Raw genomic sequence first — 23103 nt, 5'->3', positions numbered from 1 at the left:
CTTGATCTGCAGGGATTGAACCATCGAGAGGAATAAACGAATGCGCGGCAAGTTTGCGTCAACCTGATGCTTTGCCTCAGGGCGGGGGATACTCGTTGTTAGGGACAAGAAGCAAGCCTGGCTGCCGCTGCTTGACCATTGGTTTGTGTTAAAAGGCTTCTGCCAGAATTCCCTTGTCGATATCCTCAAAATCAGAGGATCTGGCTCCCTATATGAGAATGAATAGGACTGTGAACATACCGATGAGAGTACGAGACCATGACCATACAGTATGTTAACTGGAAATCTACTCGTCAATACTCAATACACTTGCAGTATGTGTACAGTACTTAGCCTCGTCAGAAACTCAGAATCGTGATGGCAGGCAGCCCTTCATCAGGCGTGCTTCACCTAACCTGCACTGCGCTCGGTTTCGCACGCTCACACCGTGACTCACCTGCTGCGTGCTACACTACACTGCTACCGGGCGACGGCCTACAAAAGCTGCGAGCAACTCTGCCCACTGGACGCTGTAGCTCCTGACGACTTCTCGTGGCCTCCCAGTCCCAGTCCAGCGAAAACCCCACCTGCGATCGTCGGGATGAGGCCGGCCGTCTTCCTCCTCGTCGCGGTGGTGGTGAGCCTCCTCGCCAGCCACGCCGCGGCCGACTTCTCGGCGCTGGCGCCGTGCGACGTGATGCAGCTGAGCCCGTGCGCGAGCGCGTTCGCGGGGAAGGGTTCCCCGACGCCCGCCTGCTGCGCCACGCTCAAGTCCCACGGGCCCAACTGCCTGTGCCGGTTCAAGGACGACGCCAACCTGAAGCGCCTCGTCGACACCAGGCACAAGCGGAGGGTGTTCACCGCCTGCAAGGTGCCCGTGCCCAGCTGCTAGTAGCTCTCTAGCTCTCCGTCCGCGGCGCGCGCGGGTCGCGAGCCCCTGATCGCGGTAGCTGCTGAAGCGTAGGTGCCGGGTGGTCAGAGTCGGCTAGCACAAAGGCTCTGAAATAAAATGAAGACGAACTTTGGCACACGAAGAAACGGTTAAGTTAGGATGGTTTGAGGTTTATGTCGAATAAAGTTGGTCTTGCCATATCTGTTTACTTGTTTGTTCCGATTGCTTAATGTTCTTAGTTACTGGATGTAGCAGAAGTTGAAAAACTCATGTCAGTAATGTCTAATGACCCGTGCTTCACCTGGGAAAGCGAGATGTTAATTTCTGCTTGGACTTGGGCTCGGTTGCGCACGCTCATCGGCTCACGGTTAGCTGCACAAATCTCGGAGAAAAAAAAAAACACAGATGAGATGGTGCCTTCGGGTTCGGGAAAGGTACATTTGGTCTTGCATTTTCTCGAGCTGAATGCGCCCGGAGGAGGCTGAAGAGCGACTTTGGTTGTTAAGCTGACAGGCACATTTACGTATCCTCGGATTCACTATTTGCCACAAAACCACTACACTAGCCAGCAACAGCGATCACTACTAGATTTTTTAAACATTTTTAGAGTGCTTTTGAAAATCGCCGATGGTCGCGACTCGAGTCTTCTTTATAATTTTCTTAAATACCCATGAAGCTTTTAGTGTAATTAAGATATTTTTCAAGAGTAATTTATTAAATGGATGATTTTTTTTAAAAAAAATGTTGGTTGGGGATTCTCAGTTGCTATAATTTGTTTTCACACTCAGAAATTATTCAAATTATATTTACAGTATACATTAAACCTCTACTATCATATATATATTCTAGTGAAGGGAAAATTGGATCCTTACCAGTGAGGAGATCGATGGGAGCACCTGCTGCTCTAGTAGGGGTATATATGTCCTAGTTAATAGAGACTTCATAGATGTGGTAAGATTCAAACAAATGTTACATATCCAATTTTGATGTAACCTTTCAATACAATCTTTTGACGGTATATTTCTAAAGACACAATCTTTCAATGGTACATATCTAATTTTCCCTCTAGTTGTTCCTCACTGCTACATTAGGCTCTGCTAACTCAATGAAACACAGTGTATATGCAAACGATTATACATACGCACGCACACTCTATGAATACACACATGCAACCATACCCATATACATTTCCAAGAGACTAAAATCAGCTAATCCTCAAGACTGATAAAATCACCATTAGCACTTCGTTATTGATGAGCAACCATACCCATATACATTTCCAAGAGACTAAAATCAGCTAATCCTCAAGACTGATAAAATCACCATTAGCACTTCGTTATTGATGAGCACGTTGCCTACCAGGCTGCCACCGAAAGAATACTACTCGCATTTGAGCACGCAGTCAAACAACTTTGTCATTGTATTGCACAGTATTCAATAACCTTAGTGGAGTACGCCGCAATCTTATTACTCCAAGCCAGCGAGTAGTTCAGAATTCAGGGACCCCAGGCCGTCAAGTGAACGACCGTGTGCAGTAACGTTTACGCGACGGTGCAACACACTTCCCGACACGAGTCGAGACCTGGGACTCGCTTCAAATACCGCTATACCAGCCCTCTCTCTTGGCCCCAAGCCATTCCAATCGTTGCCAGCCGATCGCAAAATTCGCAAACCAGCCATGAAGATGAAGCTTTACGCGATCCAGTTCCTGCTCCTTGTGGCTTTGCTCGCCGCTCCCTTCACGACGGTGTGCCGGGCGTCCAGGACAGGGCGGCCGCCGACGTGCGACCCGCTGGCGCTGCGCCCGTGCGCCCCGGCGGTCATCTACGGCGCGCGGCCGTCCGGCGAGTGCTGCGCTAAGCTCAGGGGGCAGATGCCGTGCCTGTGCAGGTACAGCAAGAACCTCGACCTGGGTAGGTACATCAACTCCCGGGAGGGCAGGAGGATTGCGGCCGTCTGTCGTGTCCGGAGGCTCAGGTGCTAGGCTTGTCTACCTGTCTGTAACCGATTTCCGTGTGACGCCTCTTGCTGTTGCCTCCGAATCTCCGTCGGGGCTCTGTCGATTACTTTGTATACTCGCTGTAGCCTGTTGGTGTGTGGGCATGTCAGCGTGTGGCTGTCTCTTCAGGTGTTGTCTTTGCAGTTGCAGTGAGATGGTCTGATCTTGTTCTGTCATGTTCCAGCTTATTGTGGACCTTTCTGTTGTCTTATGAAGATCTTTTTTTAAAAAAAAAATTCCGGATTCACCTGACTGGCCCCTGAAATGGTGTAAATGTGCTGATGTTGAAATGTTCCGAGCAGGATCACATGAGTGGTTTCTCAAGCAGAGTTACGACGATTGAAACCATTTCTACACTGTCGGTAGCACCACCTGAGCTCTCTAGAAAAAGAAGAAGATACAAATCCACAAGCATGTTTATCTTAAGAGCACACAGACACTGCTCATGATATGAACAATGCTTACAAGTTACAACCATGACTCCATTCCTCAAGAGATCCTTACTGGCAATTCCAAGTCTGTGCTGCTACTTTCCAATATCTCGACAACTCTGCTCATCGAAGGCCGGTTCGTTTGCACAGTTTGTATGCACCACAACCCAACTATGATCATCTTCTTCACAAGATCCCTTGTCTCAGTACTGATGTCAGAAATACTACTGCAGAACTGATCCAGATGCTCATATAGCCACTGAGCAAAATACTTGCTGGTGGTGTCAGCACCAACACTGATATTCCTTTTGGCCCTCACCATCTCAAGGACCATCACGCCGTAGCTGTAGACATCGGATTTACTGCTGATTGCTCCAAATTTCCTGGACACTACCTCAGGGGCATCATAGCCATCTCTTCCCCTGGCATCGCCAGTGGACCTCTTATTCTCTTTGCCATGGCATAAGTTTGCCACGCCCACATCAGATATCTTTGGGCATAACTCCTGATCCAGCATAACATTGCAGGGCTTGACATTCAAATGCAGAATGTTAGCATTGCCCTGTCCATGGAGATACTCCAGCCCCCGCGCGACACCGATGGCGATGTCAAACAGCTTCTCCCAGTAGAGCCATAGCGAATAATTGTCTTCTACAGAGTCATTGTTGCTGAAAGCATAGCTTTCAAGGGAGCCATTGGGCATGTACTCGTAGATGAGAGCTCTTGTCGGGCCTTGCAAGCAAAACCCCAGCAGAGGAACAACATTGACATGAGAAATTCTGCCGATGCTGGCGACCTCGCTCATGAACTCCTTGTCATCACCTTTGCTGTTCTTCAGCACCTTCACCGCTACCTGACAGCCGTCACGGAGGTAGCCTCGGTAAACATCACCATTGCTGCCATGGCCCAGTTTGTGAGCATAAGCTTTTGTCATCCTCTCAACCTCTGAATAAGTGTATCGTTTCAGACGCTGAGGTCTTTGTTTTGGCTGAGATGGTTCTGTCTTTGGAGCTGGAGGCGTCGTTGATCCCTCCACAGGAGGTGGTGTGCCACGGTATTTCCTGTGGCAGAGGAAGCAACTGCAAATAAGCAGGAACAGCAGCAGTACGCCAGCAACAGCAACTCCTACTATTATATCTGCACAGATAGCAGGGAGTTAAAAAGGCATGAAAATGAACTGTCAAATGAATCAATATCTTGCAATAGCTTGAGTTATGCTGCATATCTACAGATTTACGGTCACTCTATGGTAGTCTAGTAAAATAGCAGTTGGTGGTTGGATAATCTGACAAAGAGTGTTAAAAAAAGAATCTGACAAAGAGCAACACTTACAGATCCTCCTTTCCTTATCTGAAGATGTGCCGCCCCCTGAAATTTGCCAATCAAACAACCTTAATTTGATGAAAATTATGACTGGGTCGACGTCAACAAGAATACAAAAGCGTCTGACAGAATAACACGATCAGTACCTGTTTGATCGTTCCGGTTTCGCAAGATGCCCTGCAGCTTGACGCTAAATCCAGTATCCTTGTCGTAGGAGCGGCTCCACAGCATGATGCCGCCGTAGTTGGGCGCGCCTTCCACCGCCGGCAGCACCTGCGACGCGAGCGTGTCCGCGTCCACGAACCCGCTGCCCGCGGCGTCCAGCGACGCTGGCAGGCCCAGGAACACGGTCGCGGAGGGCAGGCCCGCCGTCCACTGCCGCCACGCGCTCCGCAGCGCGGCGTCGTCGCCGGGCGCGTACTGGCACGGCGGGTTGTTGTAGAACTGCACCCACACGTGGTCGAACAGCCCCGTGCCGAGCGCCGTCGCGAGCGACGCGTCCGGGAACGGGCACTGCGGCGCCGCGGTGAGCATGTACGCCCGGCCCCGCGCGTCGCCCCTGTACAGCGACGTCAGGTTCCGGGCGAGGTCGTCGTAGTACTGGGACGGGGCCTCGATGTCGAAGTCGATGCCGTCGAGCACCGCACCGCCGAGCGGGCGGGGCGCGCCCGCGACGCCGGTGCCGCCGAGGAAGTTGTCCCAGAGGTACGCGGCCACGCCCTGCGCGTCCGACGGTGAGGACAGGTTGTAGCCGCCGAGCGCGCCGCCGCCGATGCTGAGGAGCACCTTGACGCCCGCGGACTGGCAGGACGCGATGTCGGTGGCGAGGGACGCGCAGCCCCCCGACGGGGGGTCGCAGTGGTCGGCCAGGTTGAGGACCGGGGCGCGGCCGTCGCCGAACGTGGAGAGGAAGGCGATGTTGACGTAGGCGTAGAGGCCCGTGCTGCAGGTGTCCCTGAGCGTGCCCTCGCTGGCGTTCTGGCCCCAGTACACGGCGATTTTGACGTCGTCGGAGGCCGCCGCGGCGAGGACGGACGATACTGCAAAAAGGAGGGATGCGTAGAAGCGGAGCTTGCCGAACATCGTGGAATTGGAGATGGCACACGGCCTGCAGGCTCAATAATGTGGCGAGTGCACTATATTCTGAGGACGCGATTGTGCATGTGGTTTACAGGAGAAAGTGTCAAAATGCTTTGCTAACGGCAAGGCAATCGCATATAGCAATTGCCGGGTAGTCTCGCTGTCTCTAGTGCTGTAGCGCATGGAGTAGTCAGGAGACAATTGGACGTAGGGAAGCTGGTGAGCTTGTCTTGAGCTCAAGCACGCGATAATTTTTAAGCAGTGATAAATGTATGGAGCGATGGACATTAGCCAAACAGCTGTCGTCAGCGCGTAACGGTGTAATAATCGGTCCGGCGGGCTCCAGATATACCACGAGGGAAACTGGAAAGTGACACATTTTCACCAATGACATTTTTGCTCATAAAATTCAAGGACCAGCATTTCTTTTGAAGGAAGCTATACTTTTTTTTTACATAGAAGTATGGAGTATATTTCTGTTCATAAAATTAGTTAAAAAAATGAACAAACTAGCTTATCCTAAACCTTATAAATTTAAGGACGGAGGGAGTACTTTGTTTCGTTAGGACGAAAATGTTTCATCGCTGGGCTGGGCAGTCAGTCACCTTTAAACAGAACACGAATGAGCTGCACGGTAACATGGCCATCATCTCCGTACTTTGTAGACCCGATCAGATGCGGCTGCGCGCAGTTCGGTTCCTCGTCTCGATCATGGTCGACCGGGGCACCTGCTGATGGATCAGTGCTTGTTGTCCCTGCTGCGGCCGCGTTCGCCGCCGCAGCTAGATCCTCAAGATTTTGATCCTGTTTGCAGTTTAAATCATGCTTACAGCTAAAATAAGCTGAAACTAGCAGCCAAACGGCGTGCTTTTTTCAGCTTTTTCTGGCCGCGTTCGGTGAACCCATGGCGAACAGCGGCTAGATCTTGATGATCACGTACGACTAACCTCTCCGCCTCTGCATATGCGGCGTCGAGACTCGAGAGAGAGATATATATTAGGAGATACAGCGAGTCCGAGTATGACATGGAGCACAGGTTCAACTGATCCATTTTATTGTTCCGCCGACGATTCAGCAAGATCGCGGGTCAACTCACAAGGTCTTCTTGGATTTGAGTCCGAAGATTACCTCCATCATCCTGGATGAGTTCGATGGTAACAGGTACAGTAACAGCGATGGTAAATGGGCCAACCTACCAGCGGAAAAGAACATGAAAACCTGGGTGGTAGCCCACGGCCCGTCAAAATAAAATGGCCCATCGCGTCCTCTCGGCTACCTCTCGCCTTTTCCACGATCTCGCCGTTAACCCGCACGGCACTGGAAATTGGAATCCGATGAGTCCAGCGATGGTGAGCCTCGCGATTCCGGGGATGAGTCTTTCGGTGCCTGGACTTAGGCGAAGGCAATCTATCGCATCGGGGAGCATTGCTAGCCACCCAGACTTCGGTAACCCCAGTGTCTAAATCCCCAATGTCCAATAACTAATTCAGGTATGCAAGAACTTTACACTGTAGATTTGTACGTAGTTCTGATCTGAATCATCAAGGGAAGTTTTAGTTGTCATCGGCAGTTTGTATTGAATTTTGTAGGAGGGGTAGGTATTTAAAACCTAATCTAATACTGAATATGAAATGCAATTGTCCAATGAACTGAGTACAAATGACACAGAAGAGAGCTTGTACTAGTAATAGTAGCCAGCATGATCCAAATTATACCATCATACAACGTTGTGTGATCCCCCAGCCAGCTAATTACTGGCAAATAAAATTAGAAAGCATGTTTACAGACCAAAAATAACATCTGAGGCAGCCCTTTATTTTTCAATATACAGCAAATATTTTGCAGGTGTGAAATCTGGTATCAGTTAGCAACATTTTATTAGGAACATATGGATCCTTATCAACTCAAGAGCACTTTTGGTGGCAATTCCAGGTTACTTGTGCTGCCTTCTAGCATCTCCACGACTCTAGTCATTGTTGGCCGATCAGTTGGACTTACTTGTATGCACCAGAGACCTACCACTATCATCTTTCTCACAAGCTCTGTAGTCTCACCATTAATCTCAGAAGCACTGATGCAGTATTCATCCACATGCTCATAAATCCACTGAGGGAAATATTGGCTACTAGATTCGCTATCTGCATTGATATTTTTGTCCCTTACCCCAATCATCTCAAGCACCATCATACCATAACTGTAGACATCAGACTTGCTACTTACTATCCCAAATTGCCTTGAGTACACCTCAGGGGCAATGTATCCTATTGTTCCTCTTGCACCACCAATGGAGATAACGCTCTCTTTATTCAGGCATAGCTTGACCAATCCAAAATCAGAAATCTTAGGGCGAAAATCGTGGTCTAATAGAATATTTTGGGGTTTGATGTCAAAATGCACGATGCGAGTATTGCATCCTCGGTGGAGATATTCAAGTCCTCTAGCAATGCCAATTGCTATGTCAAATAATTTCTCCCAGCTTAGTGTATTTTCACTGTTTAAATTGCTGCTGAAGACATACCTTTCCAGTGAACCATTAGGCATGTACTCGTAAATGAGAGCCCTTTTGGATCCTTCCAAACAAAATCCTAGAAGGGTAACAACATTGACATGAGAAGTTCTGCTAATGCTAGCCACCTCATTCATAAATTCCTCCCCATCACCCTTGACGTCCTTTAGCATCTTTACTGCTACCTGGCTACCATTAGAGAGGTTACCTTTGTATACAGCACCAAATCCACCTTGGCCTAGCTTAACAGCAAAAGACTTTGTCATTCTTTTCACATCTGCATAACTGTATCTTTTAGGATGTAGGTTCCCATTCTTTTGTAAAAAGGATTCAATCCTTGGTTTGTTCTTTGATTTAAAGGGCAGTGAACCATATTTGCAGGTCAAGAAGAACGCGAGAATAAGTAGACTCAGAAATAGAAGGCTCGATATGCTTGCAACAATATCTGCATCACAACAAGGCATCACAAGTGAATCCATTTTGTGAAGTGCTCTAGGAATTCATTTTGCAAAGTCAGTAGGGAAACACATAGGTTTATTTCCCAGAGGAAGGATAAAAATTCTTCTCCAATGTTCAGTCATTTTGCGAAGCGTTCTAAAAATCCATTTTGCAAAGCATAATGCATATATTGCCGGTCAGTAGGGAAACTCGAAAGTTTATTTTCCAAAGGGACGATATAATTTTTCGGCATTGTTGTCACCGGCAGTGGATTCCAAAATAATATATTTGTGAGAATCATGGATTTTAAAACATGGCGTGCCATGCCTTTGTTTTCTGCTCTTTTATGCTAAATGAACTGGGTGCAGATTATATAGGCACATGTAAAGCAGGCTTTGTAACAGATTAGTATACGAATATACAAAAGAAAAACACTGAGTGAACCCAAGATTGAGGTTCCTTACCGATTGTAGTTTTCTTATTACCATGCCCTGCAAATTACACACGCAAAGAAACACATAAGTGCACATAAATTGCATATATAAGCATCTTACAAAGCTAACAATATTCTACCGTACACCCAAAAACAGATTACATGGCTTCATGAAAAAGGCAGGTGAACGAAAATAGGCACTAGTTTCAAGCCTTCTCTAGAAAGATTTGGCAATTGACAGTTTGACACCAATATTGAACATGTACATAGATACATGGAATCCATTGGCATTGCCAGTCACTACCAGGAACACATGCTAGTCGCCTGTAGTCATCGGCTCTGTATTTGTCCTCTTAGGACTCACATGATCCAAGTTGGTTAATTGACGGGCGCAAAAGAATTGCTTGTGAGTTGTGACAGATATTTCATATAATTTCACCAGAAAATTTGCCATTTCCAAATACTGTAGTACTTCTATGTAACACATTTCTTGCTAACTCAAAAATCCACCAAGGAAACCCGCTAGTCCTGATACCAAGGTGCGAGTTGCGACTGGTGGGCAAATTTTACTTAAGTTTACTTCAAAACAGTATTTTGGTTCAGGAATACAGCTTTCGATCTATGGCAGATGGTCAAAGCGGGCAAGGTGAAGAAGCCGGTTAGACCAGCTGAAATGGAGGAAGAAGAAGCCGGAGCTGGGGTAGATAAAGTGCAACACTGATGCAGCGTTCCAGGAAGATACCCACACTGGTGCCTCGGGTGGGGTGCTCCGTGATCACGACGGGAGATGCTTGGGCGCTCGCGCGAGATGGATAGACTCCTGCCTGGATGGCCTGGTGGCTGAGGCGATGGCGGCATATGATGGCCTCAAGCTGGCAGTAGACTTTCAAACCCAGTGTGTCCACCTGGAGACAGATTGCCAGAAGCTGGTGAAACTATGGGAGCAACGCAAAGAGCAGCGGTCGCGGATCTCGCCTTGGCTGCAACAGATTGAATCTCTTAGTCGGAGCCTCTTAGATTTTAAATTCTCCTTTGTGAGTCGTTTATGTAATAATGTAGCGCACGAGTGTGCCCATCTGGTTACGCGTCTCAGTCCGGTGGAGAAGTGGCAGAACAATGTGCCACCGGCTGCATGTCGTTGCCGACGCTGATTGTAATTGCTCTTAAAAGGCTCCGACTTTGCTAAAAAACAGTTTTTTTGGTTCATTAGGAACGATTTCGCTGAGAAAGGTGCTTTGTGGCGTGGCAGACTCTTAGGGTGTGTTTGGTTAAGCTGTAACTTTTGAAAAAATTAGCTGTGAGCTATGGAAAAGTAGTAGTGAGCTATGGAAAAGCTGTTTGGTGGAACAACTGTGACTTTTAGGAAACACTTGTGAGTGAAACTCCACGTGTCATTCATACTTCACCCTACTCAACCCTTCCCTTTCTCACTGATGAACGGACCACGATGAGCACCTTATTCTTCCTCTGGACTCAAAGAGACAAACCTTGGCCGCGCAGGAGCCGGCGCACAGATGACGGGGACAACGTCGGCCTCGCCGGCAGCAGCATTGCCGCGGTCGCGGCCGCAGTTAGGGGAGGGGGCTCGACGAGGAGGTCGCGTTGCCGGGACAGGGACCGCGCCCGCGCCGACCGCCGGGGGCTCGAGGACCCGCCGCTCGGGAGCAAGCCAGCCGAAAGACTCGAGTTGGAGTTGCCGGTGTTGGAGTTGTCAGAGGGGAGGACTCCGCCGGCAAGCCCGAGATCCAGATTGGCACCGTCCGCCGAGGAGGAGGAGGCCGGGCGCACCTACTACTTGTGCACCTAGGTGGAGGATGGTAGATGGAGGCGGGTGCTGGCGTGGGGCGGATAGGGGTGCTGGCGCCTGGGAGGAGGAGGGCGGAGGGAGGCCGAAGAGTTCATGACCCAAGCGTTCGTCGTCGGAGGAAAACAAGCGAGCGAGAGGGAACCACGAGGGAGGAGATGACATGATAGAAAAGAAAATTGAAGGGGCATGCTCATAACCGATGACAGGAAGGTAATTTTGTGAAAAAGTTATCCCTCATAGTCAGGAAAAGTAAGGGAGGAGGTGCTATGAGATTTATACAGAGGGAAAGCTGCTTTTCTTGAAATCAATTGTATGGGATTACCTATTTGGTTGGCTTTTGTTTTTTTTAAGCCGAAAATACTTTGAAAAGCACAAACAAAGGGATCCTTAAGATGGAAATCCAGATTCAATAGATGCTTACTATAGACATGTACTTGCCTATCAAAATGATGTCAGATCATCTGCAGTAAATGACCTGAACTGGTTTGCTATACTAAAAACTACCAGAATACTTAAAAACAAAAAAAACTAGCTCCAGCAGATGACTATATGGATTGCTATTTTAAGCTATGACTAAAATTTCTCTCAACGAGCCAAGCTAGCATTTCAGCTCGTTACGACAACGAGCCAGCTCGAGTTGGCTCACGAGCCAAACGAGCCGTTCAGTGGCAGGCCAGCAGCATTCGAGGAAGCAGGCCAGTGCTAATTGCTAAGCAGCCCGCGAAAGCTATAAGCCCAGCAACAGCCCAAGTAGCAAACTAAACACCCTCAAGACTCCAGCGCTCCTCCAAAGCTCCAATCAACCTTATCCACTCTCGTGCATGCCCAGCCGCTAGCACTTGCCTCTCGTGTCTCGCTCACCTGCGGACCTGCCGGTCCGCCGTCGCGTCCACACGCGTCGCCAACCTGCCGCTCGACACCGCCGCCCGACGCCACTGCAGCTTCGAACAAGCAGGCATTGCTGCAATCTGCCATGCGCTTGCTGGGGACGACCACTACAGCCTGCAGGAACGACGGGTCGGGCGGCAAAAGCCGGAGAGGCAGGTGGGTGCGGCGCTGCTGCTGCTTCTGATTCCTGCTGGCGGCGGAAGCCATCGTGGCCATCTGCTCCGCCTTCAAGTGCGGACCTGCAGAGTAGGAGGTGGCAAGGGAGCACGCTGCTCCCGGAGGCCAAGCATACCGCAGCTCTAGTTCTTTTTTTTGAAAGAACAGCTCTAGTTCGATTTCAGCCACTACAAGGTAACCAATCAGTCAGCGGGAACTTGCTAGCAATTTGAGTTGATTCTTCTCATCTGTAGCAAGTCAGCCACCAAATCTTGTGCTGAGCAAGCTTTTGCGTCTATGCGGGCAGGGCTCCGGGGCTACATGGCGCCGGCAGCGACGGCCATCGCGACCCTGGACACAGCGTTAACGAGCTAGCTCACGAGCTAAACGAGCCAGCTCGAGCTGGCAAACGAGCCGATCCGAGCAGGACTTCTAGCTCGTTAAGATAACGAGCTGAGCCGAGCCAGCTCCTTATCCTAACGAGCCAGAGCGAGCCGAGCCGAGCCGAGCTGGCTCGATAGCCACCCCTAGTTCAGTGTTGGAGACTTACTTGGTCTGCAGTCCGGGTACCCGCCTTGCGGTTGGAGCACAAGCAACCCTCGCACAGGGGAGACTGATCCGTCGCGATACGGCTCCAGCTCAACTTGAACACCTGCTTCAGCACGTCCCCGTATCCGCCACTTGTGAAGTTGGTCCAGTGAACACAAAACTAGGCTTTTCTCCGACTTCAGCAACACGTCTTGAATTTGGACCAAACATAGCGTTTGGGGTACTCGCATGGCGGTCTCTGCTCCCACGGCCAGTGTGCTGTCGCTCCAATGAAGAGCCTGCAGCAACTCAAGTATCACACGTGTTCTAGAGTGTTACGGAAAAAAAAAAGGTTCTGGTCAGTTGCTAGCTAACCTCTCAATTCAGCGATGCAAACCAGGTATGTGCAGGCTGTGTTTCACACTTTCAATAGTCGTAGTAGGTAGTAAACCTGACTATTGTTTCGGAGTTCAGACTGAAAGCAAGGACAGTTTGGTTCTCTGCTCTACAAGACGCTGTGGAGCACAGCAGGCCGCCGGGCCGTCTGATGAATCTCGTTCATGAAAAAGGGTGTAATCCTTTGTCGAATGAGGAACGGAAATAGGAATCAGAATTCCTACGTTTTTCTACCTACCCTGCTACCCACGTATATTTTTCAGGCAAACCAACTACTCCGGACCAGGTCAAGTCAAACAGCAGCAGAGCAGAGGGGAACGCGCTGTCGTGCACACGGAACACACGGGGCACAAGGAAGCTAACCCGTGGTCTGGTGTCACTGGAGACCCCAGAATTGAGCGAGTGAAATCGTCGAAGGATCAGTTGCGAACGACTTACTCGATGGCACCATTGCCTCTGCAGCTCCGATAGATCACCTTCCCGTCGTAGCACAAGCAGCCAAGGAATTCCTTGCTCGGGCCGTAGGCGCAGTGCCCGCCGGAGTCCCGCCGCTCCCACAGGTAGCACAGATCCGTCGTCCTCCGGCTCCAGGCCAGCTCGAACCCCTTCCTAAGCACGTCGCCGCATCCGCCGCTTGCCAACATGGCCTGGTCACTCCCCACCAGACTCTCGCTGCGCACCGGCACGGTGACGACCTCGCCGCAGTGCGCAGCGGCCAGCTCGTACTCGTGGGATGTGTCAACGACCTCTCGAGACGACGCGAACACGAAGGAGACTCAGCCGCCGGCTCCGGGCGGGCTCTGGAACCCCGAGCAGTTGACTCTGTACGCGGCAAGTCCGGGCGGCACGGGGTCGCGACGGTAGCAGCCGAAGAAGAAGGTGAGGTTGTGGTCGTGCGAGCTGGTGTCGTGCAGCCGCAGCCACTCCCGGCCGAAGCTGACGTTGTGGCGGACGCTGGGGCAGCCACCGCCGATCATCACGTCGCTGTCGGCCAGGATGATGGTTCTGGTGTTGTAGAAGATGTTCTGGACGGTGTAGTCGCTGCTTATAACCATGTCAAGTCCAAAAAAAGTCCACTCATCTAATTAACCAAGTGCGCCACTGAACATTCTGCCACTGCCTGCCAAAGCCAGTTCTAAGCTCCTGGTCTGTGGAGTGTGGACTGGTATGTTCTACACTGAAACAAGGGTAATACGGTTGTGGAGCATGGCAGACCGCCTGAATCGTTCGTGAAAAAGCACGGATTTGGTGAAAAAGTATATCAAAGCAAATACGGCTATAACCGTCCTTGTCATTTGATTAGAACGGGAACCAGAGCTTCTATTTTCTACCTACCCAGGCACTAATTTTCCAGGCAGACCCAACTAATTTCAGACCAGGCCAGCCCATAACTTTCACCATTAGCACGAGGCAATCAGCGGGACACAACGAGACGCGAATTAACGAGGGTCACAAGAAACTGCCGAATGTGCAATCGAAGCATCAGGTCTGAAAGACTTACTTGATGCAGGCGCAGGCGCAGGCGCGGTGCTGTTGCAGTCCGGGTTGCCCACCTTCCTGTCGGAGCACAAGCAACCCTGGAATCTCTTGTTCTGACTGTAGGAGCACTTTCCACCGGACTGCTCGCACTGGGGACACTGATCCGTCGCGATACGGCTCCAGCTCAACTCGAACCCCTGCTTCAGCACGTCCCCATATCCGCCACTTGTAAAGTTGGTCCGGTTACTTGCCATACTCAGAGCATCAGTCTTTACTAGCACGGAGACAACCTCCGTGCAGTCTGCAGCCAGGTCGTGCTCTTGGGCTTTGTCATGATCATCAGGTGTCAATACAAACGCAACTCCGCCGCCAGGAACCGGACTCTCGAAATTGCAGTCGATTTGGTATTTGTGCAATCCAGCCGGCATGCGGGGCCCGCCTGAGTAGCAGCCGAAGTAGAAGGTGAGGTCGTCGTTGGAGCTGGTGTTATGCAGCCACATCCCGTCGAAGGTGACGCCGTGGCGGACTGCAGGGCAGCTGCCGCCGACGAGCACGTCTCTGTCCACCAGAGTAACCTTGTAGTTGTCGCTGTCGTAGGAGATGTCCTGAACGGTGTAGGTTTCGCCGCCGAGACGGATGACCGGGCTCGCGCTCGGCCCCTCGCCCAGGCAGGAGATCTCCAGATCGGTGTAGCCGCAAGAGTAGTTTCCGCTGTAATCGGAGGTTGCTTTGGTTGAATTGGCAAGGTAGAACGGGTAGCGGATTTGGACTCTGCCGCACGAGAACGACGACTCCAAGCATATGGAGCCATCGTATGTGGTTGGAAGAGGGTCGCCATGGGAGGCGGGGACATGAAGGGCGAGGAAGATGAAGAGGAGGACGGGGAGGCGTGGTAGGTGAGCAGCCATGACGGCGAGAAGGCGAGGCGAGCTCATCTGGCTGTTTTAATTTGTTAGCTCCGATTGGTATGTGAGCTTCCGAGCGGCGCACGCACGACTTCCGAGCGGCGACTCGCGATTACGCGGAAAGAACGTCCTCACACAGGAACACGTCAACCGCGAGATTTTTTCTTGGAAAAAGTATGATCAAACATAAAAGTAACCGCGCAATCTCAGCAAAGGAACATTCCACACCGTCTGAAGTTCAAGCAAGCAGAAAATCGTGAAAGAAAAGTGATGCGGGGGAAGAGAGAAACCGAAACCTATCCTTTAACAATGGAGACGTCGACCATCACTTGGTGTAAGGAGAGTCAAAAATACCAACTGAACGAGTGTTAAGAGTTCGGCTACCGGCGACTTGACTTGTAAAACTTGGTAGTAGTACTGTACTAGTAGTGTCCGCTGATCTCTACCAGTGTGGAAAATGGTATTTATATATTTATAAATAATTTCCTGATAAATATTAACAACTGCACTCCGATTTTTCTTTGGGGCAGAAGAAAAGTCAAAGCCTCAATAACGCTGATTCATCCATTCCAAACATGAACTTGCCATTTCAGTGGTGGAACTTGATCCTACAAACTTTTTTTTGGTTGTACATCACGAGTCAACTGCTATTTATTTCCTCCGACGCTGCCTAAATGTTTGACATGGCAAAAAAAATGAGGAAATTTATATGCCTTACTTCGATCGACAGTTTGACACTATAAATATTTTCTTTCCATATTACTGGCTCATGCCTTACACTAAAGGCACAACATGTACCCTCAACAACGAGTATGATGTGCAAGGCATGCTGTAGAAGGACTTGAATCTGATGAATGCCGTGCCTGAGAGGGATCCATCACGATGTGGCGGTCAATGGAGTGCCCTAGACTCAGCAGGCTAGCTAGGACGTTGTAGATCATTGTGGAGATGAAAAAAATGAACAGTAACTAGGGTTGGAAAAGTCAGTAAAGGGAAAAAAGGACTAATTGTGTTTGATAGATTTGATTGGGTTGATTCAATCAGCCTACACCCCTCAAGTATATGTGGGGTGGTATGGACTTGTCCAAAAGATAGGGGAGCATTAAATAGTCCCGAACCAATAATACATGGGCTAAGAAAACCCTCAAACAAAATAAATCTAGAAAACACGTTAAAATCCATAATTTGGAACAAGTACCGACCCATTCGTTGATGCCTTAGGGTTAGGCCTGATTGAATCGATCGTTGCTCATAGGCTCGGCTCAGATTCGGCTCTAGAATGGCTTACTCATTCGGTGGAAGGACCAATGCATTTTACCGAATTAATCGGTGAGGTTAGAGAAGCCTCCTCAATCTCTATGGAATGACCGACCCATTTTGCTATAGTAGCACCATATCAATCGATCTTACTATTGGTGAACCTCTCGACTCTATGGAATGGCCGGCTCATTTAGCAAAGAAGGACCGAATCAATCGGTGCTACTATGGAAGAAAATCCCCAAACTATCTGTAACGACCGAGCATTTTGATGCTCAATTTATAACTAAGACCAATCAATTGTAGCGCGTCACCTTTAGTCGAACATAACTCCCTGGGTTCATCTACATGTCCATTTTGATCAGCATGAGGAGAGCTATCTGATAGTAAAGTCCATCATGCAGTATGACCTTGCATTGGGAATCATTGAAAACACCACCGCACCGAATCAACGAGGTGATACTGTATTATTGTTCATGTCATCTTTCAATCTCCATAACTTTCACGTTCACTGTCCAATTTAGGTCATCCATATGTCCAACTGATTGTTCCGATGAGAGCTATCCATTAATGACTTTGTTGTGTATTTTTACTCCATCTTCCTTTTAATCCAAGCCATTCTTCGTATATCTTCTTCCAACTTCTCATGTGCCATTTTTATGTTAAAACTTTTATACCTCGTTTAACATTTCCATCAATTCTATCTCACTTTCAACCAGAGTGCATGTTAGATTATTGGTGAATACACTAAATTGCCCTTGAGAATGTTGATCACATAGGTGGAACCTACCATCTACCGTCCCGCATCACATCATTTGTTATCCCCTGCCCCCTGCCTCCTCGAAACCCAGTCTAGGTGGCAGCGCACTCGGACCTACCATTGTGCTCCCAAACTAGATCCGAGTTAGATACCCATGAAAAGGTTTGGTTTGAACTATAGAATAATACTCCATCACAAATTGAGTACAAGAGTCTATCCATTACTGTCTACTAGACCACTCAACTCATAGTGCAGGTAACTCCTCTTGGCTCATCATCTTCTCTCTGGTGGGCCAACTTTTACCTTTGTTGATACATACAGAGTGTTACTAAAAGTGGATTAAAATGTAGGAGTATTGATCAATACTACCTCTGTTAAAAAAACAAACCATCCTAAAAAAAAGTAGGATAAATTAACAAAAATATGAGATGATTTTGCTTGTTCCTATTTATTAGCCACATTTGACTCTAATTGACTTCCACCTGCACATTCACATACTAAATAAGTTAACGTTGACAATTTATTTTTGGGATAGAGGGAGTATAAGCCAAATCAAATTAGGAAAACCTGCACCAGTGGCTAGTGGCTGCTGACTAGTACTCCCTCCATCTAGATTTATAAGGCATGTTACGACTTAGCACGGTTTTCCAAATAACACTTTGACCATTCATTTATCTTATATTATATTATTTATGGTTATAAACTTATAATCATTCCAGAGTATATTTGATTACGAATCCAACCATATAAAATTTACATTATAAAAATAAAAAATTATTAGTCAAACATTGTAAAGTTTGAATTTTGATATGCATGTGCGTCTTATCTATACCTAATTAAAAGAGCGGTTGTTTCTTCCAACCATTGTGGTCATTTTGCAAAAAAGTTCCTCAACTTTTTAATAATCAACCCGCAGTCCAAATGCTGAACAGATGAGGAGCTCGGGTGGAAAAAGAAGGGAAGGGAGGGGGTTAAAGGGGAAAAAGCTTGTCCTTTCAGAGGCAAAGGGGGGGATTGGGCGCGAACGACGGCCAGAGCGGGGTGTCCCGTCGCTACCCCGCGCTGCCCCTGCGCACGGCCTCGACAGCGAGGTCGGCCAGCACGCCGCCCCAACCGCGCCCCCGCTTATCCTCCTCGCCGGCGGCGGCATTCTCCAGCTCATGCTCCTTCTCCTCCTCCGCGGTGAGGTACTCCGCGCCGTCCTCCGCCTTCGGGACCTCCTCCGGAGTAGGGGAAGCCGCCGTTGCCATCGGCGGCGGTGGGAGGTGGAGGGGGTCGACGACGACCTCCTTGCTCTTGCCCTTCCCCTTCCCCTTGGTGGCCTTCTCCTTGGCGGCGCGCTTCTTACGGCCACGACGGGCCCCGCCTCCCCACTTGTCGCCACCGGTGCCCTCTATCTCTTCTTTCGCCAGGTGCTCCTCGAAGGCCTCGATGGCGTGGTGGATGGCCTCGCGGTCGCCCTCCAGGGACCCATCCCAACAGGACCAGTAGGCCATGTAGCACCCGAAGCATCCGGGCTTAGCCGAAATAGGATAATTTGAAGGGTTTGGTCTCGATCTATCTCTGGTTTGCATGATGATTCTGTTCAGGATAATTTGTTCGTACGCCTAATTTTTGTGATGGAAACTGTACCTGATACTTGTTATTGGAATACGGAGGCAAGTGGAGTGCTCAGAATTCTGCGGTTTTTGCATTGGGCATGTTCCTCTCATGGTAGTCAGTCTCATCAGAAGGTTTAGTTATGATAAGATATGGTTGCTTAGGTGTGTTTGGAATTTACAAGTATATGGTGTCAATTTGCTATTTATTTCATCAAGCAGTATTGGTCGGATTATTTGGTGCTAGTTATGAGGTGTATACAGATCCATGCACTGTATGAATCATGGATTCATGGTTGACATAGCGATGCTTTTATTTGGATGTTAGAACAGGATTTTGATTTAGTACTATTGACATACTCATGAAGGTGGCTTGTTGTTCTATCATTATCAAATAGTCAGCTCAATTGAAAGGATCATTTCAAGGAAATTTAGAATGTGGGTTTTATAGTTGCTATATCTGTGCAGTGTAGTTTAGTGCTAGCTACATGTGAAACCATCTGCTTGAAGATTCTTCTAAGTACTATTCTTGCTTTGAGGGCCATGGATGTATGCTCTAAGTTGTGGTTTTCTTACTAATCGTGCTACTGATGCGTGTTTATCTGGTGGTACTATAACATCCGCAAAATCACCAACCTAAAATCGCCCGTTAAAAATCGCTTCAAAATCTTTTTACCGCTGAGCTCCCGGAAATCTAAAATCTTCCCGGCGATTTCGCCGTCCCGGCACCCAAGCCGACATCTATCATTTTATCCGTGCCCGTAATTCTCGCCGCGTGCCATCGTCAGATGCCGTGCGCGTGCTCCAACCGCGTGCCGCGAACGCCGCCAGTCTCCCCCTTTTCTTTCTCTTTTTCCCTCCCTTTTCCTTTTTCTTTTTTTTCCTTCTTCCTTTCTTCTTCTTCTTCTTTCTTCTTCCTCCTTCCATCTTCTCTCTCCTCCTTCCTTCTTCTTCCTGGCGCCACTCCTCCCGGTCGGCCCCAACACCACCCCTGGCCGGACCCCCCCGGGCCTTAACTCCCCCAGCCGCCTGGGCTGCTCCGGCGCCTGGCCGCCCCGGCCCCGCGCGTTGCGCCGGCCCGCCCGGCCTCAGCAACTACGCCGCACGTCGCCGGCGCCGGCACGACTGCCGGCCCCGGCCCAGCCCCGCCGGCGTGCCCGCCACGCCGCGCCCCGGCCCTACTCCACGTCGTCGCCCACCGCACGCCACCGCCGGCCCCTACCGCCCCTCCGGCGCCGCCCGCCGCGTGCTGCACGCCACCGCCGGCCCCACCGCAACACCGGCCGCCCTCACCTCGCCGGCTATAAAAGGGGACCGCCCCGGCCGCCCTCTCCCCAAGCTGCGCCGCACCCCCCCCGACCTCCTCCACCCGCCGCCCGTGCCAAGCCGCCACCGCCGCCCGTGCTCCTCCACCCGAACGCCGCCGCCACCTAACCACCGCCGGCCGCCCCTCCTCCACCTCCAAGTTCGCACGGTAATGGGCAAAATGGAGCCCCCTCCCTTTCCTCCGCCACCCCCGGCCCTCGGCTCGCCGCCGGCGAGGCCCGGCCGGCTGGCCGCCGCCGGCCAACCCCCCCATCTCTCTCTCCCTCTCCAAGTTCCTGGAGGAGATAAGATTTCCTATATTCCCGATTTGACCCCCAAGTTTTCCCAAATTGCACATAGGTCCTTCCACCACTCTCATAACCCTTTTCGCGAATAAGCCCCTCCACCTCCAGAAATATTTACAAATAGGTCCCTGGTTTATCGCAAATCAGTCCTAAACCTCCTTTTTAAGCCCCTAATCCATGTTTAACTCGTCATTTCATGCGCCAAACTTCCTCCAACTAATCCCAAATTTTACCACGTCATCCTCCAGAATACTTCCGCCGACCCATATCCAAATTTCCCAAAAATATTACTTCTACCTATTTTCCGTTCGCGTTTTCTGTTCGGAGCTCAACGGATAAAAACCGATTTTCTTTTATTTATTTGTGTGTCCGTTTGTGTGTGCCGTAGATCGCGGATTACCCGAGGAAGAGTTTGACCGCGAGCCCGAGCCCGAGGACCAGCAGCGCGAGCCGGAACTCCCAGAAGGCTTTGAAGACGGCAAGTCCAATCTCACCCTTCGATGCATACTTAATACATAGTTTTTCAAACACAACCTATTGGCCTGTTTTATAAAATGCATATTGTTTTATTGCAAGACATGGTTGGATAGCCACCCCTTGATTGTTATGAATCTTCCTTGTTGTCTCTTGTTTATCTTTAAATATGACTTGCTCTGTTTAGATGATAACCACTACTAGAGCACTTAGGAAATTGCTACTCGACTTCAATCATTATTATAATGGTTTATTTGAAGAAGAAATGTGTGTGTGTGTGTGTTCAAGTGGGCAAATGGTTTTTCCGGAAAGGGATGTGTAGACGAGATGGATGGGTGTTTCTTGTGTGAAATGCCAGGATGTGGTGCTCGTACCTTAGTGGTTGAGCGACGTCGGGAGATATCCATCTTGTCATGGTTAAGGACTGAGTTGATGTGTCATCTTGCCTAATTCAACCATCGTGCAACCACTCGACCGTTGTATGGGCAACGGCTTAGCATAAATCCCACTAGCTGAACTGTTAGTCTTCAGGGGTGCTGGTGAGCAACGGGAGCCCATGGAAAAGGAGTAATATCTTGGTGACTTAGGTCCCGATTACGGTCTCGTGGATGAGCTGTGAACTCCTTGGGTGCTTCCGTGAGGACTAGCCAGTCTTAGCTAAGGTGGGTAATGGCTTTGTTAGGATCCGCACCGGCACTAAGGTGATCGTGCTGCGGTACCCTACTTGTGGAAAAAGTGTACAACCTCTGCAGAGTTAAAACCTATCCGGGTAGCCGTGTCCACGGCATTGGACAAGTTATGGCTTGGTCACATAACTAGCACTTGGGCATGGATGGTCACATGTGTGTGTGTGTGTGTATTTTGGAAGTGTCCGGCAGTTGTGCCGTGAGCTATGGCGGACGGGGAGTCCGATAGTGATAAAACTTGGATCCTTTGTGTAGGATCAACCCCACTCGATGTTTCGGTTACTAAAGAAAAGCTTTACGAAAACTCATTTGAAAACGAGCCCATGCATGTGTTAAAGATCTAGCTTTACCGCAAATGAACTCTAGCCTATCCTTGATATATCCTGTGCGTATACTTGCTTGTATCCACCTCCGTGGATGGGGTTGGACTTGTTGAGTACGTTTGTACTCACCCTTGCTTCGTTGCCACAGAGGAAGACCCGGACTTCATCGCCGAGGACTTTGAGTAGAGGCCGTGTCCGCACCCAACGCTGCCTGTGGTGTTGGCCTTTCCAAGATGCTGCTGCTGCCGTGTAGTCCCGAGTGCTGTCTTTTGGCAGTCGCTTGGTTAGCCGCTGTTGTTTATTTACTTCTTATCGCTGCGTGGCTTTCACGCCCACTCCCTCGGGAGTTGTACGGTAACTGAATTATCTGTCGAATAAATGTGTTATCAACCTCCTGGGACTGATACTTGTATCACATTTAGTCTCTACTTATGTGGGGACGCTTCAGGTACCTTAAGGTCTTATGTCATATTATGGTGTAGTGCTTTGGTTTGAATCTCCTCCTGCCGCCGCCGCCGGCAGCGACGGCGACGGATGCACCTTACCCTTCCCCATTGTTTTCCTCCTCCTCACTCCTAGCAGGTGAGGCGGCCCTGGTGCGTTAGCCGTTAGCCCGTTAGAGTTGCATGCATGGCGGATGAGCCAGCTTGCGTGCAATCGATCAGTTTCAGTCTTTCAAATGTCATCGTGTCGTATGTTTCTTCAGAGCTCGATCTAGCCAACGAGATGACCGACCGGACTTGTTACGTTTTGCTATTTCGTGGGTCCGAATAAGCCCATGAGCGTCTCGTGAGGCAACCCAGGCCCCTTTGGGGGATTTTCCAGAACGCGCACGCAGCGAGCAACATGACAGAGCCAGACCGAGAGATTTACAATCCGTTTCTTCTTAAATGCAAAGCTTGTATTAGTACCAAAAGGCCATCTCATCCATGCTGAGGCCAGCGTAAGAGAACGCTCCTCAGACAAGGAACTCGCCAGGCGTTAGTGGCGTGTGCCCGTTGCTCCAGCCTCGGAGGGTAAAGAGTTTGTAAGCGGCAAGTTTTTTCGTGGGCTTGAGCGGTGCGAGGGAGGCAGCCCGCGGCAATGCTCTCTTCTTGTGCACGTGGTAAATGATGGGGAAAAGCCGGAAAAGACACACCAGGGGAATGCATTGAG

At 49.7% G+C, this 23103-nt stretch overlaps 5 protein-coding genes and 1 long non-coding RNA gene across 6 annotated transcripts; 3 read left to right on the top strand and 3 right to left on the bottom strand.

Moving 5' to 3' along the window:
• Positions 1-69: 69 nt before the first annotated feature.
• On the top strand, positions 70-1196 carry LOC117856618 (non-specific lipid-transfer protein 2). The gene has a single exon (XM_034738953.2). The coding sequence runs from the start codon at positions 581-583 to the stop codon at positions 869-871; it is 291 nt and encodes a 96-aa protein (XP_034594844.1). The 5' UTR covers positions 70-580; the 3' UTR covers positions 872-1196.
• Positions 1197-2268: 1072 nt separating this feature from the next.
• Positions 2269-3364, top strand: LOC117859068 (non-specific lipid-transfer protein 2P). Its single transcript, XM_034742241.2, has one exon. It carries the CDS (start codon positions 2550-2552, stop codon positions 2853-2855), a length of 306 nt encoding a protein of 101 aa, XP_034598132.1. The 5' UTR covers positions 2269-2549; the 3' UTR covers positions 2856-3364.
• On the bottom strand, positions 3229-5713 carry LOC117856460 (uncharacterized). The gene is made up of 3 exons (XM_034738822.2): positions 4771-5713; positions 4634-4669; positions 3229-4438 (listed from the first exon to the last, which is right to left on the bottom strand). The coding sequence occupies exons 1-3, from the start codon at positions 5705-5707 to the stop codon at positions 3360-3362; spliced, it is 2052 nt and encodes a 683-aa protein (XP_034594713.2). The 5' UTR covers positions 5708-5713; the 3' UTR covers positions 3229-3359.
• Positions 5714-7354: 1641 nt separating this feature from the next.
• Positions 7355-15327, bottom strand: LOC117855028 (LEAF RUST 10 DISEASE-RESISTANCE LOCUS RECEPTOR-LIKE PROTEIN KINASE-like 2.4). The gene is made up of 3 exons (XM_034737305.2): positions 14358-15327; positions 9113-9139; positions 7355-8655 (listed from the first exon to the last, which is right to left on the bottom strand). Exons 1-3 carry the CDS (start codon positions 15268-15270, stop codon positions 7604-7606), a joined length of 1992 nt encoding a protein of 663 aa, XP_034593196.1. The 5' UTR covers positions 15271-15327; the 3' UTR covers positions 7355-7603.
• On the top strand, positions 11669-13089 carry LOC117855030 (uncharacterized). Its single transcript, XR_004640409.2, has 2 exons — positions 11669-12127; positions 12240-13089. It is a non-coding gene; the product is annotated as an uncharacterized lncRNA (long non-coding RNA).
• Positions 15328-18309: 2982 nt separating the features above from the next.
• Positions 18310-22503, bottom strand: LOC117856458 (uncharacterized). Its single transcript, XM_034738820.2, has 3 exons — positions 22434-22503; positions 19205-19236; positions 18310-18864 (listed from the first exon to the last, which is right to left on the bottom strand). The coding sequence occupies exons 1-3, from the start codon at positions 22501-22503 to the stop codon at positions 18310-18312; spliced, it is 657 nt and encodes a 218-aa protein (XP_034594711.2).
• Between the last annotated feature and the right edge of the window lie 600 nt (positions 22504-23103).

Source organism: Setaria viridis, chromosome 5, assembly GCF_005286985.2.
Source record: "Setaria viridis chromosome 5, Setaria_viridis_v4.0, whole genome shotgun sequence".
NCBI lineage: Eukaryota > Viridiplantae > Streptophyta > Magnoliopsida > Poales > Poaceae > Setaria > Setaria viridis.
The sequence above is the reverse complement of the archived record's forward strand: the minus strand, read 5'-3'. Positions and strand labels throughout refer to the sequence as shown.